Genomic DNA, 23,408 nt, shown 5'->3' on the forward strand with positions numbered 1-23,408 from the left:
CTGGCGCGAGCCTGTAACCTGAGGCCTGTCCCTGCACAGCCTGGCTGATCTCCGCCAGCCCGGATGCCTCTGCCCGTGAACAATGGCCTGCCTGCTCCATTATTGATGTCTTGGGCCATGGCCTACTGGGCTCCCTTCACCAGCAGGATAATTAAGGAGACGGGGAAATGTCCTGGGATGGGGGCAGCTGCCTGCCTTCTCCCAGCAGGCCGGGCCCGGTCACCCTGACAACTGGGGGTCTGCAGGACAAAGAGACCCTCCACCTCCAGGCCCAGAGGACAGCTGTGCTGCATGCCAGCTGGGCTTCACCTGCCCGGCGCTGTGCATCCTACATGGCAGGTTAGAGCCCACGCTGGGGCACCCCCGCCCAGATGCTTCTCCCTGGTGAGTGTCTGCAGCTCAGCTCAGTTCCGCATGCTGGAAAGGCCGCGGGGTGGGAGCTGCGGGGGGATGGAGACCCAAGAGCTCACCGTGTGGCCCGTTCAAACAGCGGGACGAGCTGGGGAGGCAGCCAGGCCCCAGACAGCAGACGCTCTGGACCACTTGGCCATGGGACCCTGCCTTCATCTGCAGAATATGGCCAGGAATCTGACATACTGACCCTCACTGGCGGCCTGAACTGGTCAGGGGGCAACACCTGCTTCCAGGCCAAGCAGACGCAAGAGAGGTCGGCACAAAACAGGATACAAGCATCAGTCCAGCTGCGGTGGGCCGGCCATGGGGCGTCACAGCTCCCTCCTGGGCAGGCGACTGAACAGCTGCTTGGACACGCAAGGAGGTAAATAAAAGCAGCTACATCCCCCTCTTCCCCCCCAGCCCGGTGTGAGTGAGGGGAGCGGAGTGCAGGAAGGGGAGGGAGTGATCGAGGACGTGGCCTCAGGGAAGGGGCGGGGCAGGGGCAGGGCAAGGGTGTTTGGGTTTGTGCAATTAGACAGTTGGCATAATTAGCTTGCTTGATTTCATGTTTGGGGTTCATTTGACCATTTAGTTCCCTCTACAATGGCAAATGGGCAAACAGGTCAAGGGGCAGGAATTTCTGACCTTGACAAATATCCCAGGGAAGGGCTGGGCCCAGGGCCGGCTCTACATATTCGGCCGCCCCAAGCAGTCATGCGCAGGAGACGCCCCGGAGCCCTGGGAGCAGCGGACCTCCCGCGGGCATGACTACGGAGGGTCCGCTGGTCGCGCGGCTCGGCTGGACCTCCCGCAGCTGCGGACGGTTGGCTGGTCCGGCGGCTCCGGTTGAGCTGCCGCAGTCATGCCTGCGGGAGGTCCAGCCGAGCCGCGCGACCAGCGAACCGTCCGCAGTCATGCCTGCGGCAGGTCCGCCGGCCCAATCTGCCGCCCCTGATGACAACTGCTGCCCCACGCGCGTGCTTGTCGCGCTGGGGTCTGGAGCCGGCCCTGGCTGGGCCCCATGGCTAGGGTTAGGGGGCTGGGAGCCAGAAGCTGCTCAGAGAAGATTCTTGTCTGTGGAGTCTGAAGGGTTAAGGCGAGTCACAGTCACTCTAAGGATCCCACATACTGGATTCTGAGCGGATGAGGAGGCTGGTTTTCCTGAAGTGTTTGACATTCACCCTTAAGAGACTCAGCCCCTTGAGAGTTTGGATTGACTGGTCTCACCCAGGAGTCCAGGGCATGGCCCCTTCCAGAACTTGGGGGTTCTGGCTCCTTTGCCCTGCTGGTCCTCTGCCAAGCAGCCCCCTAACGGGACTGCTCCCCTCCCCAGCTCACAGGAAGCAGTGGTTTTTCCTTTCAGCTCTGCATGTGACTCTCCAAAGCCTGAACTCTGCAGCAAAATGTTCCTTAACATGAAAATTGCTCCCATTGCTCACCATAACCTCAAAATTGTCACAAGCAGAGAGCCCCGGCAGTTTCTCCCTCACACTTCTCCAGGGATGCAAGAGTCAGGAATACCTCAGCTGCTCCCCACCCCCAAGGCAGATACACTGGTTCAGTTTCCCTGCTCCCCATAACTCTGTCCACACAGACAGCAGACACCCTCCCCCCATCCCACTCAAGGATAGGGCATGAGATCACCTATTGTTCACAAAAAGACAGAGTAAAGGAAACTCCAGATAAGGGCAACATCAACACAGGTGATTAGAGGCCTGGAGGGCAGGGCCCAGGGTTGCAAATACAAGGTGAGACTAAGGCCTTGTCCATGCACAATTTTTACACCACTGTAATTTTAAAGTGGTGCAGACCCCGGGTATAAACAAGCCCTAAAGCTGCTTAGCTGGGAAAGCAGAACAAGACAGAACAGGCTACACCGGGGATGTAAAATGAGCCAGCTAGGCCCCTCTTTACTCTTGTCCCAGGATCTGAGAACAACAGAGCAGCGAGTGAAAGCCAAAAGCTACAAAGTCAAAGCTGACAGAAGGGAAACCCAGGGCTTTGGCAGCATCAAGCTAGTCTGCAGACCTTGCTGCACCAGAGTATTACTGAGGCAGGCCAGCTACCACACAGCTGGGGCAGGATGACACAGCTGCTACCCCTCCTGCTTCTGGGGTCACCAGCCGGGGACCAGGAATGGCATCTCCCTGGAACAGGGCTCAGAACATCTCTGCAGCCTCCAGTATTGGACAGTCTTTGGGAAATAGCTGTGAGGCAGTGATGGGGGAGGGGGAGCCGCGCTGTCAATGTCTTTGAGGGGTGTGCTGCGCACACACCCTAGCTGCAAATCCTCTGTCTACACTGTGGCTGATAGAGGAGGGTGGGCCTCACAGGCAGATTGCAGCTAAGGGGGTTGGACTTATTGACAGACATTAAAACTTTTGCTGCTAGATTCTCCCATCCCTCCTCTTTGCCAGATGGCCCAATAACCCACCCCCCGTGATAGGAAGTGAAAGGAAGCCACGGCCAGGTTCTGAACCGAGTCACTGTCCCAAGGCCCATTATCCCTCACTCCCCCAGCTGCCAGGGGCACCTCCCTTCTGGTCTCCACTTCAGGGGGGACAGAACAGGAACCGCTGCTGACCAGGAGCTCTGCAGCCCACCCCAGCCCTGGGGCAGACAGAGGTGGCCTCTCCCAGGGAGGTGCCAGCTCCAGCCTGCCCCCGCCCAGAGAACAGACAAGGAGGCACTTTCAGCCGCTCCTCTCTTCCCGGGCTGGAGGGAGCTGAGTTTGGAGCAGCCAGGGGAGGAGGGTCTGGGGCCTAAAGAGAAGTGGGGTAGGGGGGAGCCGGGACGGAACCGGAACCGGCCCAGGCCCAGGCCCTCCGCTTGACACCCACAAACCAGCCCAGCCGCTACCACGTGTCTGGGGCGCTCCCACCTGAGAATAAGCCCCGCCTCTTATCGTACAGACCCCGCCCCGAACCGCCCCTTTCTGCGGCTTTGGCCAATCCGCGTGCGGGGTGGGAGTCCTGTGGGCGGGGCCTGTCCCGCGGAGAGCGGGTTTAAAACTCGCGCGGGCGGCCAGGGAGCTCCGCGGTGGCGTCATGCGGTCTTTGCTGGCGGTCAAGCTGGGCTGCCTGCTCGGGCTGCTGCTCCTGCCGCTACTCTGCGGGCTGCTCCCCGTGCGGCTGCGGGGCGCGGGTGGGTGCGGGCCGGGGTCTCCCCGGGGGGAGGGATGAGGCCGGGATCCCGCCCACGCGGGCCGGGGTCTCCCGGGGGGAGGGATGAGGCCGGGATCCCGCCCACGCGGGCCGGGGTCTCCCGGGGGGAGGGATGAGGCCGGGATCCCGCCCACGCGGGCCGGGGTCTCCCGGGGGGAGGGATGAGGCCGGGATCCCGCCCACGCGGGCCGGGGTCTCCCCGGGGGAGGGATGAGGCCGGGATCCCGCCCACGCGGGCCGGGGTCTCCCGGGGGGGGGGCTGCCATGCTGACTATTCCCTCTCCGGAGCAGGGACTCGCGGGCGGTGGCGCAGCTTCGTCGGCTGCGTGGCCGGAGGCATCTTCCTGGCCGCCTGCCTGCTGGACATCGTCCCTGACTCCCTGTCTGACATGCGGGAGGAGCTGCGGAGCCAGCGGATCACGGTAGGGCGCCCCCCACCCCCACCCCCAGAATAGCGCTGGGATGGGCCGAGCCCTGGGGGCCAGCTGGGCTGGCTGTTCCTCCCGGGTCCCTGCTGCAGTCCCCCCACCCCCCCCCCACCCCGCCAGCTGGCTGCGGGGTCCTCTCCACCGAAGCAGGTCACTAGTGGTGGGTTGCTGCCCAGGGAGCTGCTCTGCTGGGTTGGGGGGCTGGACCCCTCTGCTCGGGCCAATGCTCTCTCTGCTTCCCCAGGTGGACTTTCCCTTTCCTGAATTCGTCCTGACTCTTGGCTTCCTGCTGGTTCTCATAATCGAGCACGTGGTCCTGGACTGCAGTGAGCGGAGGGCAGGGGAGGCCACCCCCCTCCTCCCCTGTGGGGAGGCCACCCCTCAGCCAGCAGGCACTGGTGAGTGGGTGGTAGAGACAGGTGTGCCCCACTTGCCTGCAGACTTCCGGGCCCACTCGTCCTTCCGCTCCTTTGTCCTCTTCCTGTCTCTGTCGGTGCACTCGCTGTTCGAGGGCCTGGCTGTGGGGCTGCAGGACACGGAGTCCAAGGTGCTGCAGATCTGCATTGCCATCCTGGTGCACAAGAGCGTGATTGCTGTCAGCCTCTCCCTCCTGCTGCTCCAGAGCCAGGTCCCCACCCGCTGGTTTGTGGCTTTGATTGGCACCTTCACCCTCATGTCTCCCCTTGGCATCACAGTGGGGATTGTGATGATGCAGAACCCGGGCCCCAGCAGCACCATGGCCCAGTGCCTGCTGGAAGGGATCGCTGCAGGGACCTTCGTCTATATCACCTTCCTCGAGATCCTGCCTCACGAACTGAGCTCCCCAACGTGCCGCCTGCCCAAAGTGCTCTCCATGCTGCTGGGCTTCTCAGTCATGGCTGCCTTGCGCTTCCTGGGCTGACGCCATTGGCCCTGCTTGGGCAGCTGCTGGCTGCGCTCACATGTACTGAGGCAGACACTAGCCTGGGAAACTGTCAGCTGCAGGTTCAGCCCCTGCTACCAGAGTGTCTCCTAGAGATGGACTGGGATGACCTTTGGGGGTGGGTTCAGGGCAGCCTGGTTTTTGCTCTGAAGACACAGTAGGGCCTGGATTAATAGCCTAGCAGTATGCTGTTCATGAGCAGAATGCCTGCACTCGGGCCAGCAGGTGAGGCAAGCGTGTAAATGCCTGATCACCGTCACTCACATTGTGGTGATGAGGGGTGTTCACAAAGCAGCCCCCCATTTTATCCTTTTAAACGTCTATCAGACTGATTTTACAAGTGGAAATTGTGTGGCATGTATTAAAGACTCTGCTGTGCCCAGGAAAGCCAGTTCCCTCTACTCCCTGCTGGGGGAGGTCTGGGTTCTGGCAGGAGATGGGCTCCAGGGGGTGTGCCCGTTGTGTGTGTGGGGGGGGGGGGTGCATCTCCATCGCACGGGAAAGGCAGCGCTGATCCTGTGAGATGTCTTTGAGTGTGGTGGCTGGGCAGGGCCAGAGCCAGCCCTGAAACTGCTGCCCCAGCCTGGAGCGGAGCGCAGGGAGCAGGGGCCTGGCGCCGAGGGAGGGCAGGACAATGCTCTGCACTGGCCCTGGGAGCCGGGGAACAGCCCTGTCTCGGGCCAGGCTTGCTTGGTGCTGCAGTGCCCTCTGGTGAGCAATGGAGAGTGAAGTCTTGGCTCCTTGCAGCCTTAGGAGGAGGCAGGCTCGGCTGTGGACCTGAGTGGCAGGGGCTGCTCATCAGCCAGAGGAGGAGATGCTGCCCCCAGGCAACCACTGGTGGCGCTGGGCAGGACCCAGGGTCACAGCCCAGGTACCGCGGGGAATGCGATGCACAGGGTGTTTGCTGAGACAAGCCTGGTCTCTGGCTGAAGAATCAATCTGTGTGTTCCTGTGAGCTGGGCCTTATCCCTGTTCTATAGATGGGGGAGACGTGCCTGTGATATCGCAGCCTGTCCTGGAGGAACTGGGAACAGAGCCCCCCCGTTCCCAGTCTAGCAGTGCTGACCTCTAGCACGTGCCTCTTTACTCCCCTGATGCTAGCAGACGGGGGAGGCACCAGTAATGGATGGCCCCAAAGGAACTGCTGCCGTGGGCAAGAGCAGATGGGAATCCTGTAAACTACATGGAGGTGCTCAGCTCTATAAAGAATCCAGGCGCTGCTATCGGTTCCCTGCCTGCCGCTGCTGGCCACTTCCTGCAGAGAGCCGAGGGGAAGCACTCCCCACCCTCCCCTCAGCACAGGCCAGGCAAGGCCTGCAGCTTGGAGGCTGGTTCTTGAGTTGCCTCAGACCCAGCCTGCTTGTTGGAGAAGGTCAGATGCTCCAGCATGCCAACCATGGTGCAGTTAGCCTGCATCCGCACCCCAAGGGAACAGGGGAGGCAGGCTTGTGGGGCCCTTGTGCTGTGCAGTGGAGCGGGGGCAGCCACAGCTAGAGGGAAGGGAATAGAGGGCTGAACCCTGGAGAGGAAGGCTGAATCAGCTGTTTAATGAGCACATGCTGCTAAAAGTACAAGGGTCAGCTACTTCCTGTTTAATCTAGCCCAGGTCTTAAGACGGCCTCTAAGGCCAGCTGCCTTGAGCCTGCAGCAGGATTGGTGTGGGGATTGGAGGGGGAATGTGGAAGGCCGGGGAGGGAGGAAGGGGTTGGGGCAGCTGTTCCTGCAGGCAGTTCTGTAGTTCTCTCTGCAGCGTAGTGGTGCTGACTTCTCCCCTTGTGGGAAGGGCTCTCCTGCTGCACTGAGCCCCTTGGACGCGGCTCCCTACTTGTCCTCCATGTTCAATAAGGCCATGACTGTAGGAAAGGAAGGTAGACGAGGTCTGGCTGTTTGCTGCTGGTGAAGTAATGGCCCTGTCCCCCAGCCACAGGAACTGAGGGGCTGATCAGCTTGTAGCCAGGAGACCCAGTCCTGCAGAATGGCAAGGGCCAACCACTCCTGTGTTCAGATCTCTGCAGTTAGTGGCTTTCTGCTGGTAGGGAGCTGCCACGGTCCTGAAGGGGCACCAGCCACTCGTGCAGCTGTACTGAGCAGCAGGGGTGGAGAGGTGCTGATCTAACAGCATGACAGGAAGCTGAGGCTAGATGGCACTGCGACTACATGCTAAGTTGGGAGGAGCTGCACATCCCAGGGAAGTCAGAGAAATAAAGAAGGGGGTAGACAATCCAATGCAGTTCAGCCTGGGAGGATGCTGGTGCCAGGACGGGGCAAAGGCAGTGCCACTGTGGGCTTTGTGTGCAGAGCTGGTACAGAGCAGACCCTGCCCTCAGGTGACTGCCCCTGGAACAGTCTCTTCCATTCTGGGCACCTAGTTATGAATGGGGGACAACTAGCCTTCCTGGTCAATAGCAATGGGCATGCCCTGCCCCAAGAGCAAACTGGGGAGGGAGCAGGCCTGGGGCATGGAAACTACCTTGCAGGGAGCCCTGTTCCCTAGCTGGGGGGGTTGTTTCACTGGTGCTGGTGGGAGGGCTGAGCTGAGAAGAATGAAATGCTGCAGGCAGAAAGGAGGCCAGGCAGTGCCTCAAAAGAGGGGCAGGCGCACATCTTCCTGTGCTGGGTTTGCTCACCCATGTGTGCTCAGGAACCTGCCCCCTTCACCCTGCTGTTTGTCTCCTACTCACCTGCGTAGTGCTGCAGCCTCTTGCGCTCTTCCAGGTTGTGCTGCAGCTGCTCCAGCAGTTCGAAGTAACGGAAGAGGGAGTCGCTGGGCCACACCACCTGCCCATCCTCATTTACCTCCACTAGGCTCTGCAGGTTCTGGTGGATGTATGTCTCCCAGTCCACTGGCAGAGGCAAAGACTGCAGCTTCAGGACTGGCAAAGGCCCCCCTCGATTCCCGTGCATCTCCTGCATGGTGGGATGAGATTCCTGCCCTGCTGTGAGGGGAGGTAAAGGGCCCTTCTGTCTAATGCCCCCTCCCCTGGCACATGGAACAGGGATTCCTGCTGCTGGGGGAAGGAGAGTGGCTCACTGCGGTCTTCCCTTCTGCTGCTTTCTGCCCCTGCACCCAAGGCCTTGGGTTTGGTGCTCCCAGGAAGGGGTATCCCCAGGCTGCAGCCTCCCCAGCACAGTGAGATGCAGAACAGAAGCAGAGTTAGCTCAGCACAACTCTGCTCAGGCTCCTGCAGCTAGGCGAACGCTCCCCCTGCCCTGTGTGGGACACGTGCACTTACAGTCCTTCACGCTCTGCTTCACTACCACCTTGTACTCCAACTGCTGCGCACTAGGGGGTGCCTCTGCTCCTGGGCCCACCTCCAAGCCTGAGGCCTGAGACCTGCTGAAGAGAGAGGAACCCAACATATTGCTGGAGAGAAACGCTGCTGGTTCTAAACCCTACCACGGATGGTGACTCAGGTCAGCCACAGCCCTGGGGCTGGCTCAGCCATGGCCTGGAATAAAGGGTCTGGCAGGCAAGCAGTCCAGGTCCAGCTAGGGTGGGTGTGGGTGCAGGGGCTGTGCCCTGAGAGCCCTGTATTGTATGCAGGTGCCTGTGCCCAGGGCTGAGTTCTCAGAGTTAAGGCCAAACCCTGCGGTCCCTGCCCTTTTGAGGACAGGGTGCTGTGGTGAATGCAGGGGGGCTGTACCCACTACTCTGGGGAGACCCTCAGGACTCGCCCATCTTTGCCATCCCTTAATGCTTATGGATGCCCACGCTCGCCCCAAGGGCATCTCTGCAAACCTCAGTTGGAAGCAGCAGAGGAGGAGAGAGAGCTGGGGGTGTTAGTCATCCTGTGATCAAGCATGAGCTATCAGTGATGCACTGCAAAAAAAGGCAAATCCACTCCTAGCAGACAAGGCGCTTCCAGCAGAGAGAAGTATTCATGCCAGTGTATGAGGCACTGTGTACAGTTCTGGTCACCCAGGGGCAAGAAAAATGAATTCAGACTGGAACAGATACAGAGAAGAGCTACTAGGGGAATGGAGGTCCTGCCTTATGGGAGGAGACCGGAGGAGCTGGTCTTGTTTAGCCTGGCACAATGAAGGCAGAAAGGGGCTATGACTGCTATAAACACATCAGGGAGATGAGCACCAGGGAGGGTGAAGAGCTATTGAAACTAAAGGACAATGTTGGCACAAGAACAAATGGGGATAAACTGGCCAAGAACAAATTCAGGCTGGAAATTAGGTGGTGGTTTCTAGCCATCAGAGGGGAGACCAAAGGATGGGGAGGGGGAAGATGGGGGAATAATAAGGCCTTGGCTTTTCACCCAGGAACTAAGGAAGGCAGCAGGGAGAGACGGAGCCTGAACTGGGCTTCACGGCAGCGGGGCTGGTGAAGTGCTGTGGGCTGACCAGCACGGACCTTCATTTCTCTGTGCTGCCCGAAGGCCTCCCTAGGCGTGTCCAGGTGACTAAACCTGACTGTTTTCACAGCGTGTGTCCCTGCAGCCGCTGGGCGAGGTGCTTAGTCCCTGCAGAGTGGGTGAGTCTCTGCTGGGCTGTCGCAGTTGGACTCGCTGGGCAGAGCTCCCGCTGTGAAGCAGGAGGGCTGGAGCTCCAGAGGTGGTGAGAATGTGTGGCGGACCCTGAAGGCAGCGTGAGACCCCCCCGGGGGGTCTGACCCATTAAAGAGGCTCCCCCAAGAGACTGTTCCAAAGCTGGGGGCATAGCACCAACCCTGTGGATCTGTGACAAGGGACTTTTGCCTTCCTCTGCAGCGTGAGAGTGTGGGTCACTTGCCCAGATTATCTGGGTATATGTCCGACCGTAACCCCCCAGTATTCATACCCTACACACTATTGTAATAATCTTTGTACAAAATGTGCCTTGTGAGGTATCATTTGAAAACTACTAACTTACTGATCATTCGTATTCTTGTGATGTATGTACATGGTGTGGATTGAGTTATGGATATGTGCTGCAGTTATGACTAAACTGGGCATGCTGGGGGAGTCTGCCCTAGACAAAAGAATGTGTAGTTGATTCTCTGGCCAGTCTGGCCTTCAGGCAAGGACAATGAAGGTCCATTTTTACACATTAGGTAGACAAAGCTATTAAGCTGTCCCCTGGAGGAAGAAAAAACATGGAGCTTCCTTCACCACCAGACTCCTTGTCGCCTTCCTCAGCTTGAATGAACGTCACTTTGAGGGGTGACCTCAGAAAAGTTCATTGCAAAGATTTACTGGTCTGTAAAGAGCCTGAATGATCAGCAATGGAATTGGCTGATTGAATGCAGTATCACTGTATTACAGAAGTGTCTCAAGTGAGGTCTTTTCTGGAAGTTGATGCCATGCTGGTGAGTAATAATATTATGAGAGATCTGTATTAACCTTGTATAAGGAATCTGGATACTTAATGATATTGTGCCTGAAAGTCTGCGGCCAACCAGGGAGAAAAAGGATCCTTCCCAGATCAAGGGAAAGCACCTGTTTACCCGTCTCAGAACAACCGCAGCCCCATTCACGGGCAGGGGGTGGGAAGCCCACAGGAAGTGGGGAAGTAGCATGAGGCCACCTGCCTCTTGAAACAAAGACATTGAACTTCGGGAGCTATACGCATGGACGGATGCCATCTTTGGCATGTATCACTGGACACACAGAGGGGAACAGAACTCGTGCAAACTGAGAGATGCCCTTCAGCCAAGCAGGAGTTGAAGTGTCTGGGAATTGAGGCTGTGTCTACACTACACAGCTTTTAGCAACATGGCTGTATCGCTACAGCCGTGCCGCTAAAAGTCGGGCAGTGTAGCCGCTGTTTGTCAGCTCTCCTGCCGACAAAAAACTTGCACCCGCAATGAGCAGCAAGCGGCATTTGTGTTGTTCCTGCCAACAATGTGCTGTTCTCACTGGGGCTTGTTGTGCCAAAACTTTTGTCTTTCAGGGGCAGGGGAGAGTTAACACCTCTGAAAGACACAAGTTTTGTTGTTCAAGTGCTAGTGTACACCTAGCCTAAGTGTAGGTGATAAACCTTCTTAGGCAAAGATCTTTCACCTAGGGAAACCAGCACCTGGTACTTCTGTGGAAGGTCCTGACAGGGAAAGTCAGCTATAGCGGCAAAGATGAATGACTGGTCAGAGCCAACAGCTTGAACAAAGCCTGCAGCTTGCTGGATTAAGCTTGAGACTTTTAGATGTGTGTTGTAACCCTTCTAACTTTATTCCTGTTAGTTGGCATCACTGACCCTAGACCTATTGTTAATACTTTATTATTATTAATTATTTTTACTGTAAACCAACTCAATGCTGTGTGTGTAGAAGAGGGTGTATTTACCCCAGTAATTGTGCTGTGATGTTCTTTTGTGTCTTAAGGAACAAACAAGCCATATTATGTCTCTGACCTGTCCAGGAGAGGGCAGGACGTTACAGAGCACATGGACGGGGGAAGACTTAGGACTGGGTGTACGTTGGCATCACTCTGCAAGTAGCACCCACGCCTGGTAGAGAGCAGGGACTGGAGTGGGGCTGGCAGGCTGCTGGGGTCAGAGCTGCTGGACCAGGGCTATGAAGCGCACACACTCAGGGTGGGACCTGCCTGCCTGCTTGTTGCTGACTGTGAACATGCTGGGCAGGGAGTTACAGTAGCAAAGCATTTGAGATAGCCAGGGTTACAGGGCAGGTGGTGACTCAGCCCCTTGCTGCTCTGGATTACACCCTTGACCCCGTAACCATCTCACATAATCATCTCCTGCCACTGCAGGGGCCTTGGGCACTGGCGCCCCTTGGTCCCTCCTGGGCACTGGCGCCCCTTGGTCCCTCCTGGGCTCTGCCGGGGCACAGGACAGCTGCATCTCCTGGGGGCTGTCATACTTTGGTCTGGTGGTGGTGGCAGGGAGGGACCACTGGCTTGGTCTGCACAGGAGGGCAGACTAGAGGGTGTGGTGGTCCCTGGCTGCTAGGGGAACTCCCAGGCCAGCCTAAAATGGGGTGGGTGCTATGCTCACTCACCTCTCTCTAATCTGTATTTTAAATAAATCTGCTTTCTTCTGGGCCTCTATCTGCTTCACCTCTTCAGCCAGGTCACTCCGGATAGTCTGGAAATTAGTCACTGACAAACCCAGAGCCCCCATTAAGCCTGGGGGGTCCTGAGGGTCTTAGGAGGGACAGCAGGGGCATGGAGGCTCCTACGGACTGTTACCCTTCCTTGTACCATTGCTGCACAGAGCCCTGGCCTGGTGAGCTGGGATCTAGGGCAGCAGCCAGAAGGTTATTTTCAAAACAGGGTTTATTTCTACATTTCCTGTAACCATAGGAACATCAAATTGTACCTTCTTTTTGCTGGCAGTCTCCTTGGAGTACCAGAGAGCTGGGCTGGGATTCCTTCAGCCCCTAACCAAAGGGGTGGAGGTGTTGAACCTTTGGCACCAGTCCTCCCGGTTTGTCAGATCATAGAATATCAGGGTTGGAAGGGACCTCAGGAGGTATCTAGTCCAACCCCCTGCTCCAAGCAGGACCGATTCCCAACTAAATCATCCCAGCCAGGGCTTTGTCAAGCCTGACCTTAAAAACCTCTAAAGATGCAGATTCCACCACCTCCCTAGGTAACCCATTCCAGTGCTTCACCACCCTCCTAGTGAAAAAGCTTTTCCTAATATCCAACTTAAACCTCCCCCCTGCAACTTGAGACCATTGCTCCTTGTTCTGTCATCTGGTACCACTGAGAACAGTTTAGATCCATCCTCTTTGGAACCCCCTTTCAGGTAGGTGAAAGCAGCTATCAAATCCCCCCTCATTCTTCTCTTCTGCAGACTAAACAATCCCAGTTCCCTCAGCCTCTCCTCATAATCATGTGCTCCAGCCCCCTAATCATTTTTGTTGCCCTCCACTGGACTCCTTCCAATTTTTCCACATCCTTCTTGTAGTGTGGGACCCAAAACTGGACACAGTACTCCAGATGAGGCCTCACCAATGCCAAATAGAGAGGAATGATTACGTCCCTCGATCTGCTGGCAATGCCCCTACTTATACAGCTCAAAATGCCATTGGCCTTCTTGGCAACAAGGGCACACTGTTGACTCATATCCAGCTTCTCATCCACTGTAACCCCTAGGTCCTTTTCTGCAGAACTGCTGCCTAGCCACTCGATCCCTAGTCTGTAGCAGTGCATGGGATTCTTCCATCCTAGGTGCAGGACTCTGCACTTGTCCTTGTTGAACCTCATCAGATTTCTTTTGGCCCAATCCTCATTTCTCTAGGTCCCTCTGTATCCTATCCCTACCCTTCAGCATATCAACCACTCCTCCCAGTTTAGTGTCATCTGCAAACTTGCTGAGGGTGCAGTTCACGCCATCCTCCAGATCATTAATGAAGATATTGAAGAAAACCGGCTCCAGGACTGACCCTTGGGGCACTCCGCTTGATACCGGCTGCCAACTAGATGTGGAGATGTTTCAATTGAACAGGTCTGACCAAATCACAATCCCCACCTCCCAATTACTCTGCTTTCCTGTGCTTGCTCCCTGTCCTGCTGTGATTCTAGGAATTTTCTAGTTGTCCAGAGAGTCTGCAAGGACAGGGGCAAGACATGTCCTGAGTTTATAAGGTGAAAGCCCCCCACACTAGCCTGAACCAGGTGCCACCAGAAGCTGAGAAGGGCCCATACTTTGCTTTGCAGGGGAACTAGATGTAGCAGTAGTGAGCCACCATAGGCAGAGGGCTTTGCTTGGGGACCGCCAGAGCCCCACCGCATGCCAGCATGGGCGGCTGTAGTGTTCCTGCGGCCTTGGCAGTGTGCAGGGCCTAGGCACTTACCCATAATTGCCACAAAGAAGTTCCTGAACATGAAGGATCCAATCAGCAGCCAGAGGATGATGTAGAGGCTGCTGATGAGCTTGTTCATCTCAGGTATCTTCCAGGTGTCCTGGAGAAGGGCGTACCAGTGATCCATGGTGAAGAGGATGAACAATGTCACCAGGGTGTTGGGGAGATCCCTGCAGGCAGAGAACAGCTTCAGGGCATGTTGCTTTGATTGTGAGGCCTATTGATGCCTGCGGGATCCAAGTTGGCTCTGGGCCGCTTGCTGCTTTGCTGGTGATCTCTCGGCTGAGTCCAAGTGCAGAGGCAGTGGTGATGAGTGCTGCATGCTGCAGAGGAGGGGGCTGGCATCAGTTAGTTGTGGCCCTTATTCTGGGAAGGTGACAGCATGACACACAGGTGAGCAGTTTGCTTGGCCTCAGCATTCAGCCATACACAACAGGCAGGCCCCTCTCCAGTAGCGTAGCTAGGTGGGGAGCGGGGCAGCGGCCGCTCCCCCACTGAGCACAAGTAGTGCCTTGTCAATTTCTTGGCACCTTTTTTATTTTTATTCAATCGGAGGGAACGGGGAGCGATCAAAAAAAAAAAGGCGCCAACCACTGCAGCGCTTTTACTCACTTTTTTTTTGGATCACTTCCCCTGTTCTCTCCACCTGCCTATGCCAATGTGACCAAGTGGGACTGTTCTTAATGTTTCCTCTGAACACTGTGTGGGTGCCTCAGTTTCCCCTATGCATTTCTTAAGTCTCCAGGGGGTGTGATTGTTGCAGAGCAAAGGGCCAGTGTGCATAAATGTCAACACTCTGTCTCCTGGCAACTGATGGCCTGGGCCCTTTCCCCCTGCAAGGGGATGCTAAAGGTGTTGGAGAACAAAGGAATCAGGTGACCTCCTGGCCCGGGAAAGAAACAAAGCAGAGGAGGAGGGGCTGGCTGGGGATGAGGAGTGAGGGCAGACGTGGGTGTCTGGCTCACTGCTCCCCAGAATGGACCTGGCTGAGGGGCCCCGTTCTCTGTACCTACAAGCTCTGTTTTAGACCCTGTTCCTGTCATCGAATAAACCTCTGTTTTACTGGCTGGCTGAGAGTCACGTCTGACTGCGCAGTGGGGGTACAGGACCCTCTGGCTTCCCCAGGACCCTGCCTGGGCGGACTCGCTGTGGTCAGCGCACAGAGAGGCAGAGGATGCTGAATGGTCCAAAGGTCAGACCCAGGAAGGTGAAGCCGTGTGAGCTGCTTGCCGTGAAGACAGTCTGCTCACAGAGAGGAGACTTCACCAGAGTCCTGACTGGCTTTGTAGGGAGCAGTTCCAAAGCATCACCCGGGGACTTCATGACAGCCACTGCCCCCCTCACATGGAGGTCTAGACTAACATGGTCCAAGTCAGACACTAGCCAGGGCTTGTGAGCTGCAGCCTTGTATCAATGCTACACAGCACCATGACTGCCCTCGGCATCTCCAAGAGCATCCAGCAGTTCCAGAGTTAGACCACATACGTACACCAAAGGGAAGGCACTGAAGTCTGAGGGGGGAGGTGGGTGCCATCAAGCACAAAGCCCAGCTTTTTGCAGCTGCTAGGCCTTGCGGGTGTCCCACTGGAGCCCAGCACCATCAGTGCCCAGCTGTAAAGTGTCAGTGTATCCCCCAGCCCGGGGCCACCTGCATCCCCACTGCTCCGCTCCTTCCAGCTGGCTCTGCAGCCCCCTGTCCTCCCAGAGGCTGTGAGAGCACCCAGCTGAGGAGCAGGAATAGAAAGGTGGAAGAGTAGGACAGCACCCCCCTATGGCCAGAGGGAAGAGGGTGTCTTGCTGCTGGGTGACAGGGCATTGCACCACCGTAAGCAAGGAGATGTACCTGAAATACATGCTGTACTCCAGGTCGGTGCGGTCTGACCGACTGTAGCTCTCGAAGAAGAAGATGCCAGATACGGCAAACACAGAGAAGAAAACCACCAAGAGCAGCAGGATGAAGGTCATGGCCTGGGCAAGGGAGAAGCAGAGAGGAGCCGGGGCTGAGGGGCGCTTGGGGCTGGTGCTGCCCAGGGAGCTTACAGTCGAGATTAGATTTAGTACAGCAAAGATGCTGCTCAACAAGGCCTGCAGTCGCGAGGAGCAAAATGGGGCAGGTGCAGCCAGGGGCTCCTGGGGGTGGGGTTGTTAAAAATTGACCTCAGTGTGTGAGCAATAGGGGCTGGGGTTCCATAAACGGGCAGGTGGGAGGCCAGTGCTCTGTACCCGGGGCAAGGCTGAGTGCTGGGAGACTAACCAACCGGAGGCAGTTTGGCACACATGCAGCTCCCCCAGCCCTGGCACCTGTCTCAGCAGGCCCCCACCTCACCGGTCTTGTACCTTCAAGGTCTTTGCTATTGCCAGGATGATCACCCGAACTTGCCGGAATTTTGAGAAGAGCTTTAAGGTGCGGAGGATGCGAAAGGCCCTGATGAGTCTCATGGCAGCTATCTTGTTGGTTATGCCAGTCAAGTCCAGGAACTCAGGGATCACGGACTATGAGCCAAGGGAACAGAGCAGCAAGATGACCATGCTCAGGTTATGCTGCTCTGCACAGTCAGGCCAAGCTACACATCACCTGCCCCCCTCCAGCCACTTCACAGGGCATCAAACTCCACACACACACACCCCCCGCATTGCAGACTTCTCCCCCAAGGTTTGGGCCAGGATGGCAGGGAGTGTAAGAGGGGCTGGCAGCTGCATCCACACTGATTGTTAGAAAGCATGAGTCGGCGCCCCCAGAATCATGGCTTTAAAAATACTAAATTCTGGTTCTTGTCTTTGCTTTCTAAGTTCTAAGCCTTTAGGGGTCACATTTCCAGCTTTTTCTTCCTAACCAGAAATGTCCCTTTTACTTTTTTTTGCTTATAATGAAAGTGAGTTTCACAATCCCATGACTCCAGGAGCTGAGGCCAGAAGAGACACCACATAGCCCAAAGTGGTGATGCTGGAACTGGGTGATGGATTGGAACTCCCTAGAGGGCAGATATAAGCATCACAAAACCACTGGTAGTTTTGAGGCATTTGGGCACCACAATACATGACCAATAACGAGCTTGAGTAGCCAAACAGGAGCAGTCTCTGTCCTGCATTGGGACCCCTTGAGAAAGCCCCCTGAACTGAGAGTCCCACCAGACCTTTCTGGGCACAAGGCTACTCGAGGTGATGAAGCAACAGGGAGCTAGTCTTTGGTCCATGCATTGCCCCTTGCTTCCCCTCCCCCGTTGACTCCCCCGTGTCTCTCACCACTATGGTAACGCTGAAGTCAAAGACATTCCAGCTGCTTTTCCAGAAGCCTCTGAAACTGACAATCCAATTCAGCAAAATCTCCATGATAAAAATTAGGAGGATGACCCAGACGGTCACCTCTAAGATGAGCTTCAGGCTCACCAGGCTGGCATCCATCTTGTCCATCACCTCTGGGAAGCACAAGATACAGTTGCTGAAGCCTGGCTCCAGCAAAGTGTTGACTGGGGAACGGAAATAGCATGAAGGGGGGGACGGGCAGAAACTCCTTGTGTATCACTGACTATTCGACATGTCCAGCCCCAGCTGAGGACCCTGCCATGCTCAGTCAAAGCTGGACCTGGAGTCAGAGGGCTGCAGGAGAGGGCACCTGTTGAGAAGCACTAAGTAACTGGTCTCTGGGAACTCGCAGGCATTTGCTGGCTGTGCCCTGCGGGGCAGACTTCAGGATGCACGTTGCTGCTACATACACTCCTATGGTGCTAGTGGCGGTGGTACCCTGCTTGGTAATGTTTAGCATAGTCAAGTCTTTCTCCTCTGGCCCTGGAAGTGGCTCCTCACTAGTGGGGACTGGAGATGTGAGGACTCTTGGAGGAGGTGGGCACAGGAGAGGCCTTAGCAACTCCCTCCCCCACATCCTGTCTCAGTTATCCCAAGCTTGGATTGTGGCCTCCTTGGACCAGGGACTTCAATCTCTGCCAGGCACCAAAGACTCTATAACAAGTGGAGCACTGTAGAAGGACATAGCCCTAGTGAAAAGAACTGAGTGGGGCCTGAGTGCCTAAGCCCTGTGGGAGACAGGAACGTGGAGGAGAGACAGCACCAGCCAGGATGGGAAGAGCTGGGAGAGGTGAGACTTTGGGCAGGGGAATGAGCCCATGGAAGGAACTGGAGTCCAGTAATGAAGGGCTGAGATGCCCGAGACTGGTGATGGGCTCTGAGCTCTCCACCTCTATGTCACTGGCTCTAGGCCAGGGCAGCAGTGATTGAGAGCAGTCACCACCATCTGATGGCTAGTTGGTGGCTTAGCTGAAATTAGATGGTGCTCTGAATTCAATACGTCGTGGACAGGTGCCTACACCACAAAACCACCATAACTTGGTTCTCATTGGCAGCCTCCTTGCTCCAATTATGGACTGGCCCAGGAGTCCCCTCTTGCCTCTGGAGGCAGGCTGCAGGGGCCTGAGCCCACAAGCACTATATATGCTTGGGCACAGAGGGGTTCAGCTCCCAAGGCTGCTGGGCTGGCACTACTTGCACGCGCATGGAGGCCCTGTCTCCCTCTCACCACTCTTGATCATAAGAACCAGCATGTTCAGGAAGATGAGACAGATGATGAAGCTTTTGAAGATGGTACCTGGGGTTTCTCGCTGAGAAATATGCAGGAAACTGTGTGTTATTCGTCAGACTCTAGAGGGGCTGGGTCACCTACACTTGAGAACCCAGGAGACAATGGGTAGTATCCAGAGCAGCTCTACTGCTGAAGTAACAGAGCTCCACACACAACCCCCGAAGGAACACAGCATCCCATAAAGCCCAAATACCAGCACAAGCATCCTAACACACCCTCCACAATGTGCCTCAGCCCCCGGACCAGCAGACAGGAGATCATGAGCTGTTTACCCATTCAGAGGAAAGGCATGTGGAGAAACAACCATCCACCTCTAGTTTGGAGCCTCAAAGTGCCCATTTCCTGGCCCTTATCTCTGTCCCTTCTCTATCTACCCTGACCACGCTCCCCATGGCACTTACCCCACCCCTCATTAGGCAACAACAATTCAGATTTAATCCACTACATTGGACTTTATACACAGGTGGGAAGCACTGAGCACTAGAACAGAGGTGGGCAAACTACGGCCCGGGGGACTGACAGAGGTTACCCCCGGCCCCTTCCCTGCTGTTCCCCCGCAGCCTCAGCTCGCTCCACCGCCAGCACAATGCTCTGGGTGGTGGGGCTGTGAGCTCCTGGGGCAGCGCAGCTGCAGAACCCGGCCTGACCCGGTCTCTGTGCTGCGTGGTGTAGGTGGCGGTGGCGTGGCTCCAGGCAGCGCAGTAAGGGGGCACAGAGTGGGGGGGGTTGGATAAACGGATGGGGAGATTGGGGTGGTGGTCGGGGGCAGGGGTGTGGATAGGAGTCAGGGCATTCGGGGGGGGGAATGGGGTTGAATGGGGGCAGGGATCCCAGCGGGGCAGTCAGCAAGGAGAGGGGGTTGGATGAGGCGGCAGGGGCAGTCGGAGCAGGGGTCCTGGGGGGGCAGCCAGGAAGGAGTGGGGGTTGGATGGGGTGGTGGGGGTCTGGGGGTGGTCAGACGACAAGGAGTGGGTGTGTGTGGATGGGGCAGGGGTCCCAGGGGGGATGTCAGGGAAACGGGGGGGTTGGATGGGGCAGGAGTCGGGGGGGGCATGACTCCCTCCCCTAACCGGCCCGCCATACAATTTACGAAACCTGATGTGGCCCTCAGGCCAAAAAGTTTGTCCACCCCTGCACTAGAACCACAGAATACAGAGATGGAAAAGATTTATCCAGCCCCCTGCTGGTCAACTCTCCGCTTTGTCCAGTCCCAAGCTACTGGGATTCCATCATTTCTCTTGCAGCTGATTCTGCCTATCACACTTAGGAACTATTTTTTCCTTCTCTTCATACCAGCCCCCCTGACTCGCCCGATGGCAGTGTCAGTCCTGAGTTGTCAAAGGATACTGTTCAGGACCCAGGATGCCCACATGGCCAGGGGAGGCCAGCGGCTGCAGCGCACTTGGATGCGGTTGCGCAGGCGTTTCTCTGGGGTGATGATGGTGTTCCTGACGGGGGTTATGTTGAAACGAACCAGCTGGTGATGGTCTGTGAACATCAGCTTCCTCTGCTTCTTGGGGTCTGTAGGGAACAGTGACACAGAACTCCTCCCAGGCGGTTCCTGGAGGACATGCAGGGAGGAAGAGGAGCCAGAGAGTCCAGCACAGCTAGACCTGTCCCCAGCAGGAGAGAGTTTCAGTCAGTAAAGAGAACGGGTGAAAATTCCTGTCCCCTGCCTGCACTGCTGCGTGATTCCCCTGGGGGAGCTGCATGGGTGCAGAAAAACACACATTTTGGCCCAGATCCTCAAAGGTATTTAGCCTTCTAACGTCCATCCATTTCCATTCATTTTGACTGGATCTGGGCCTTTCCTGCCTCAGTTGTGGAGAATAAATACAGGTAGGAGAGCAGCTTAGACAACTCACCCCAAACCCCAGTATAGAGCCACGGCCCAGCTGCAGCCCCAGCCACATCACATTGCCATTTGCAGCTAGGATGTGGAAGGAAGCCAATCAGGCTGGCACTTCCAGGAACCCACCACCTCGCCCACACCTCCTCCGGAGTCAATGCTAGGTTAATGTCAGCAATCCTGCTCCTGGGGAGAGAAACACCCGCATGTTCTGATCCCGCAGTGTGGGCACTGTGTCAAACCCTAGGAGAGAGATGGGCTCACCACCCTCAGTGCCCAGAGCTCTCTCTAGTGACCTCAGCTTACCCAGTCAGCACGGAGAAACTCGGCAGGCCTGCCCAGCAGAGCGAGAAGCATAGGGAATGTTGCTGGGGGGTGGGGGTCCCTGCATGTGGTTTGTAGGGGGAGAGAAGCACTCAAGGTGAGATGCTGAGAGGTGTCTGAGCTCCTCATTCATTCCACCCCCTCACAGGTGTTGGCATAGTGAGAGTGGCTTGTTACCAAGGAAATCCTGGATATTGTGCCGTGGGATGGCATGGCTCAGTCCCTGAAGGTGGTCAATCAAGTAGAAGGTGTAGATCAGCTTGGAGCGAATGGCGTCAGCTCGGGGAAGCAGCGTAAATGGGGAGCTGACTTTGGTTTGGGAAGCATCCTCTGGGCTCTGAAAAGAGAGAAAGAAAGCAGCAGCATGGAGACAGTCTGGAATGGAGACCCCCCCAAAGAGAGCTCTTACCTGGGAATTCATGAGTCCAGCTTGGCTTCTCCTTCTTGTTCCCTGCGCGGATCAGAAGGTTCTTTGCTGTATCATCACAGAACTCTGCAGTGACCTCACAGTCTGGACTAAAGGAAGGGGACATGGCTGGCAGGTGCTCAGTGGCGCATAAGCGGTTTGGCAGAAGTTGATTTATTTTTTAACAGTTTTGATGGATAGGATCAATATTCATTTAAGTTTGGGGTTTTTTTTTACATTCATCTATTTAAAGTTTCACAGTTGTGGGAAGTCGAGGGGGTCAGACAATTGTTATTTGATGACAGTAGCCCCCAATATTCAAAAAAATAAAATGTTATAACGATCAAAGCACAAACTGTCAGCATCACATGTCAGAACATACAGAGTAAACATCCTTCAAGCTGACTCTGAAGTTCCCAAGCAGCATTTGTCTTACTTTGCCTATCTGTAAATTTCTGTTATCACCACTGGAAATATTTGTTCACCGGTTTGTCTGTGTGTGGTAACATCGATGTTTGCTAACATTTACTGATAACAAAAATTGAATCCTTCCAAGCCTGAGCATGTGCTCCTGAAATCAGAGGCAGTCTGGCCATCTAAAAAGCTTCTGCTGTGCCTTGGCAGTCTTCAGAGAAAGCTTCACTCTGAGGGATAGGGGGAAAATGTCCCGTGGGCAAAGGCTCCAAGCAGAGTTCTTTCTATTTCTCTGTCTGACTTGGGTCCTGGACTCTGTTAACGTCTTTTATGTTCCCAGGGTTAGTGTGAATTCATCTGTGATCAAATGCACTGATGACACAAGGACAGAACTTCACAGTGGCCCAGGTGAATCAGAGCAGTCAGGCCTGTAACCACTAATAAGTGTAAAATCCAGAATCTGGCAGAGAAAATGAAACATTCCAGACACACCCAGTGCATTAGTGTGTCAAGGTGCACAAACCCCTTACTGGAGCAAGGAGGGAAGGGGTTAATGATCTGACTGGGACACAGTGGCTGAAGCTGGCCTTGCCACACCTGTGGGAAACACCAAGCCTAGGGGAGTGGGAGGAAAGCAAAAGGAGGAAGTAGGCCCAGAGCTGGGCGCTCCAGACAGAGATCCTGGGCTAGGGGTGGCCAACCTGTGGCTCCGGAGCCAGATGCAGCTCTTCAGAAGTTAATATGCGTCTCCTTGTACAGGCACCGACTCCGGGGCTGGAGCTACAGACACCAACTTTCCAATGTGCCAGGGGGTGCTCACTGCTCAACCCCTGGCTCTGCCACAGGCCCTGCCCCAGTCCACCCCTTCCCATCCCCTCCCCTGAGCCTGCAGTGCCCTTGCTCCTCCCCCTCCAGTCTTCTGCACACCAGGAAACAGCTGATCAGGAGGTGTGGGTCGGGAGGGGAAGGCACTGATTGGCGGGGCTGCCAGTGGGTGGAAGGTGCTGGGACCCTACTCAGCTTGTGTGGACTAGGCCTTTCCTCATCCTGCACAAAGAGCTTTTTCATGGACGCGGGTGCTACTGTTGCAGTAGGGAAGGTGCAGGAGGGTGCAGCGGGGAGCATCCAAGAAGGTCTCAGATAAAGAAGATACAGTCAGATAAAGAAGCAACCTTCAGTTTGAAAGTGTTTGAAAAACCACTGCCCAGGTACACGCTCCAGCATCTCAGGTTACGCTTGAACCACCAGTTGTGGCTCTCTGGGACTCAAGCCTGCACCAAGAAGTGCAGTAAGTGCTGCTTGTGAATCATGAGGGCTGCTTTTCCCTTCCAACATTCCAAGCCCTCTACACCAACATTCCACACAAAGATGGACTACAAGCCATCAGGAACAGTATCCCCGATAATATCACGGCTAACCTGGTGGCTGAACTTTGTGACTTTGTCCTCACCCACAACTATTTCACATTTGGGGACAATACATACCTTCAAGTCAGTGGCACTGCTATGGGTACCCGCATGGCCCCACAGTATGCCAACATCTTTATGGCTGACTTAGAACAACGCTTCCTTAGCTCTCGTTCCCTAACGCCCCTACTCTACTTGCGCTACATTGATGACATCTTCATCATCTGGACTCATGGAAAAGAAGCCCTCGAGGAATTCCACCGTGATTTTAACAATTTCCATCTCACCATCAACCTCAGCCTAGACCAATCCACACAAGCGGTCCATTTCCTAGACACTACTGTGCTAATAAGCGATGGTCACATAAACACCACCCTATACCGGAAACCCACTGACCGCTATACTTACCTACATGCCTCCAGCTTCCATCCAGGACACACCACATGATCCATTGTCTACAGCCAAGCTCTAAGATACAACCGTATTTGCTCCAATCCCTCAGACAGAAGCCTGGTCTACACTAGGCGTTTAAAACGGTTTTAGGAGCGTAAAACCGATTTAACGCCACAACCGTCCACACTAGGAGGCACCTTATATCGATTTTAATGGCTCTTTAAACCGGTTTCTGTACTCCTCCCTAACGAGAGGAGTAATGCTAGTATCGGTATTACCATATCAGATTAGGGTTAGTGTGGCCGCTGATCGACGGTATTGGCCTCCGGGCGGTATCCCACAGTGCACCAGTGACCG

At 55.7% G+C, this 23,408-nt stretch overlaps 2 protein-coding genes across 9 annotated transcripts; one reads left to right on the plus strand and one right to left on the minus strand.

The window, feature by feature from the left end:
* The first annotated feature begins 478 nt into the window (after window positions 1–478).
* On the plus strand, window positions 479–6,578 carry LOC123344663 (zinc transporter ZIP1-like). 2 transcript variants are annotated; one of them, XM_044981097.1, is made up of 3 exons: window positions 479–778; window positions 3,852–3,982; window positions 4,233–6,578. In XM_044981097.1, exons 1-3 carry the CDS (start codon window positions 718–720, stop codon window positions 4,887–4,889), a joined length of 849 nt encoding a protein of 282 aa, XP_044837032.1. In that variant the 5' UTR covers window positions 479–717; the 3' UTR covers window positions 4,890–6,578. The 2 variants fall into 2 exon arrangements, with proteins under 2 accessions (XP_044837032.1, XP_044837031.1); XM_044981096.1 differs by lacking the exon at window positions 479–778 and adding an exon at window positions 3,429–3,540.
* CATSPER2 (cation channel sperm associated 2) lies at window positions 6,438–22,040 on the minus strand. 7 transcript variants are annotated; one of them, XM_044981090.1, is made up of 12 exons: window positions 20,842–22,040; window positions 20,610–20,769; window positions 19,607–19,780; window positions 18,197–18,265; window positions 16,909–17,081; window positions 16,003–16,158; window positions 15,509–15,633; window positions 13,657–13,835; window positions 11,854–11,953; window positions 8,144–8,244; window positions 7,592–7,753; window positions 6,438–6,763 (listed from the first exon to the last, which is right to left on the minus strand). In XM_044981090.1, the coding sequence occupies exons 1-12, from the start codon at window positions 20,851–20,853 to the stop codon at window positions 6,732–6,734; spliced, it is 1,443 nt and encodes a 480-aa protein (XP_044837025.1). In that variant the 5' UTR covers window positions 20,854–22,040; the 3' UTR covers window positions 6,438–6,731. The 7 variants fall into 7 exon arrangements, with proteins under 7 accessions (XP_044837025.1, XP_044837024.1, XP_044837026.1 ...); XM_044981089.1 differs by having other exon boundaries at window positions 8,144–8,247; XM_044981091.1 differs by having other exon boundaries at window positions 8,144–8,247; window positions 19,607–19,820.
* Between the last annotated feature and the right edge of the window lie 1,368 nt (window positions 22,041–23,408).

The sequence above is a fragment of the Mauremys mutica genome, chromosome 11 (assembly GCF_020497125.1).
Source record: "Mauremys mutica isolate MM-2020 ecotype Southern chromosome 11, ASM2049712v1, whole genome shotgun sequence".
Taxonomy (NCBI): Eukaryota; Metazoa; Chordata; order Testudines; family Geoemydidae; genus Mauremys; species Mauremys mutica.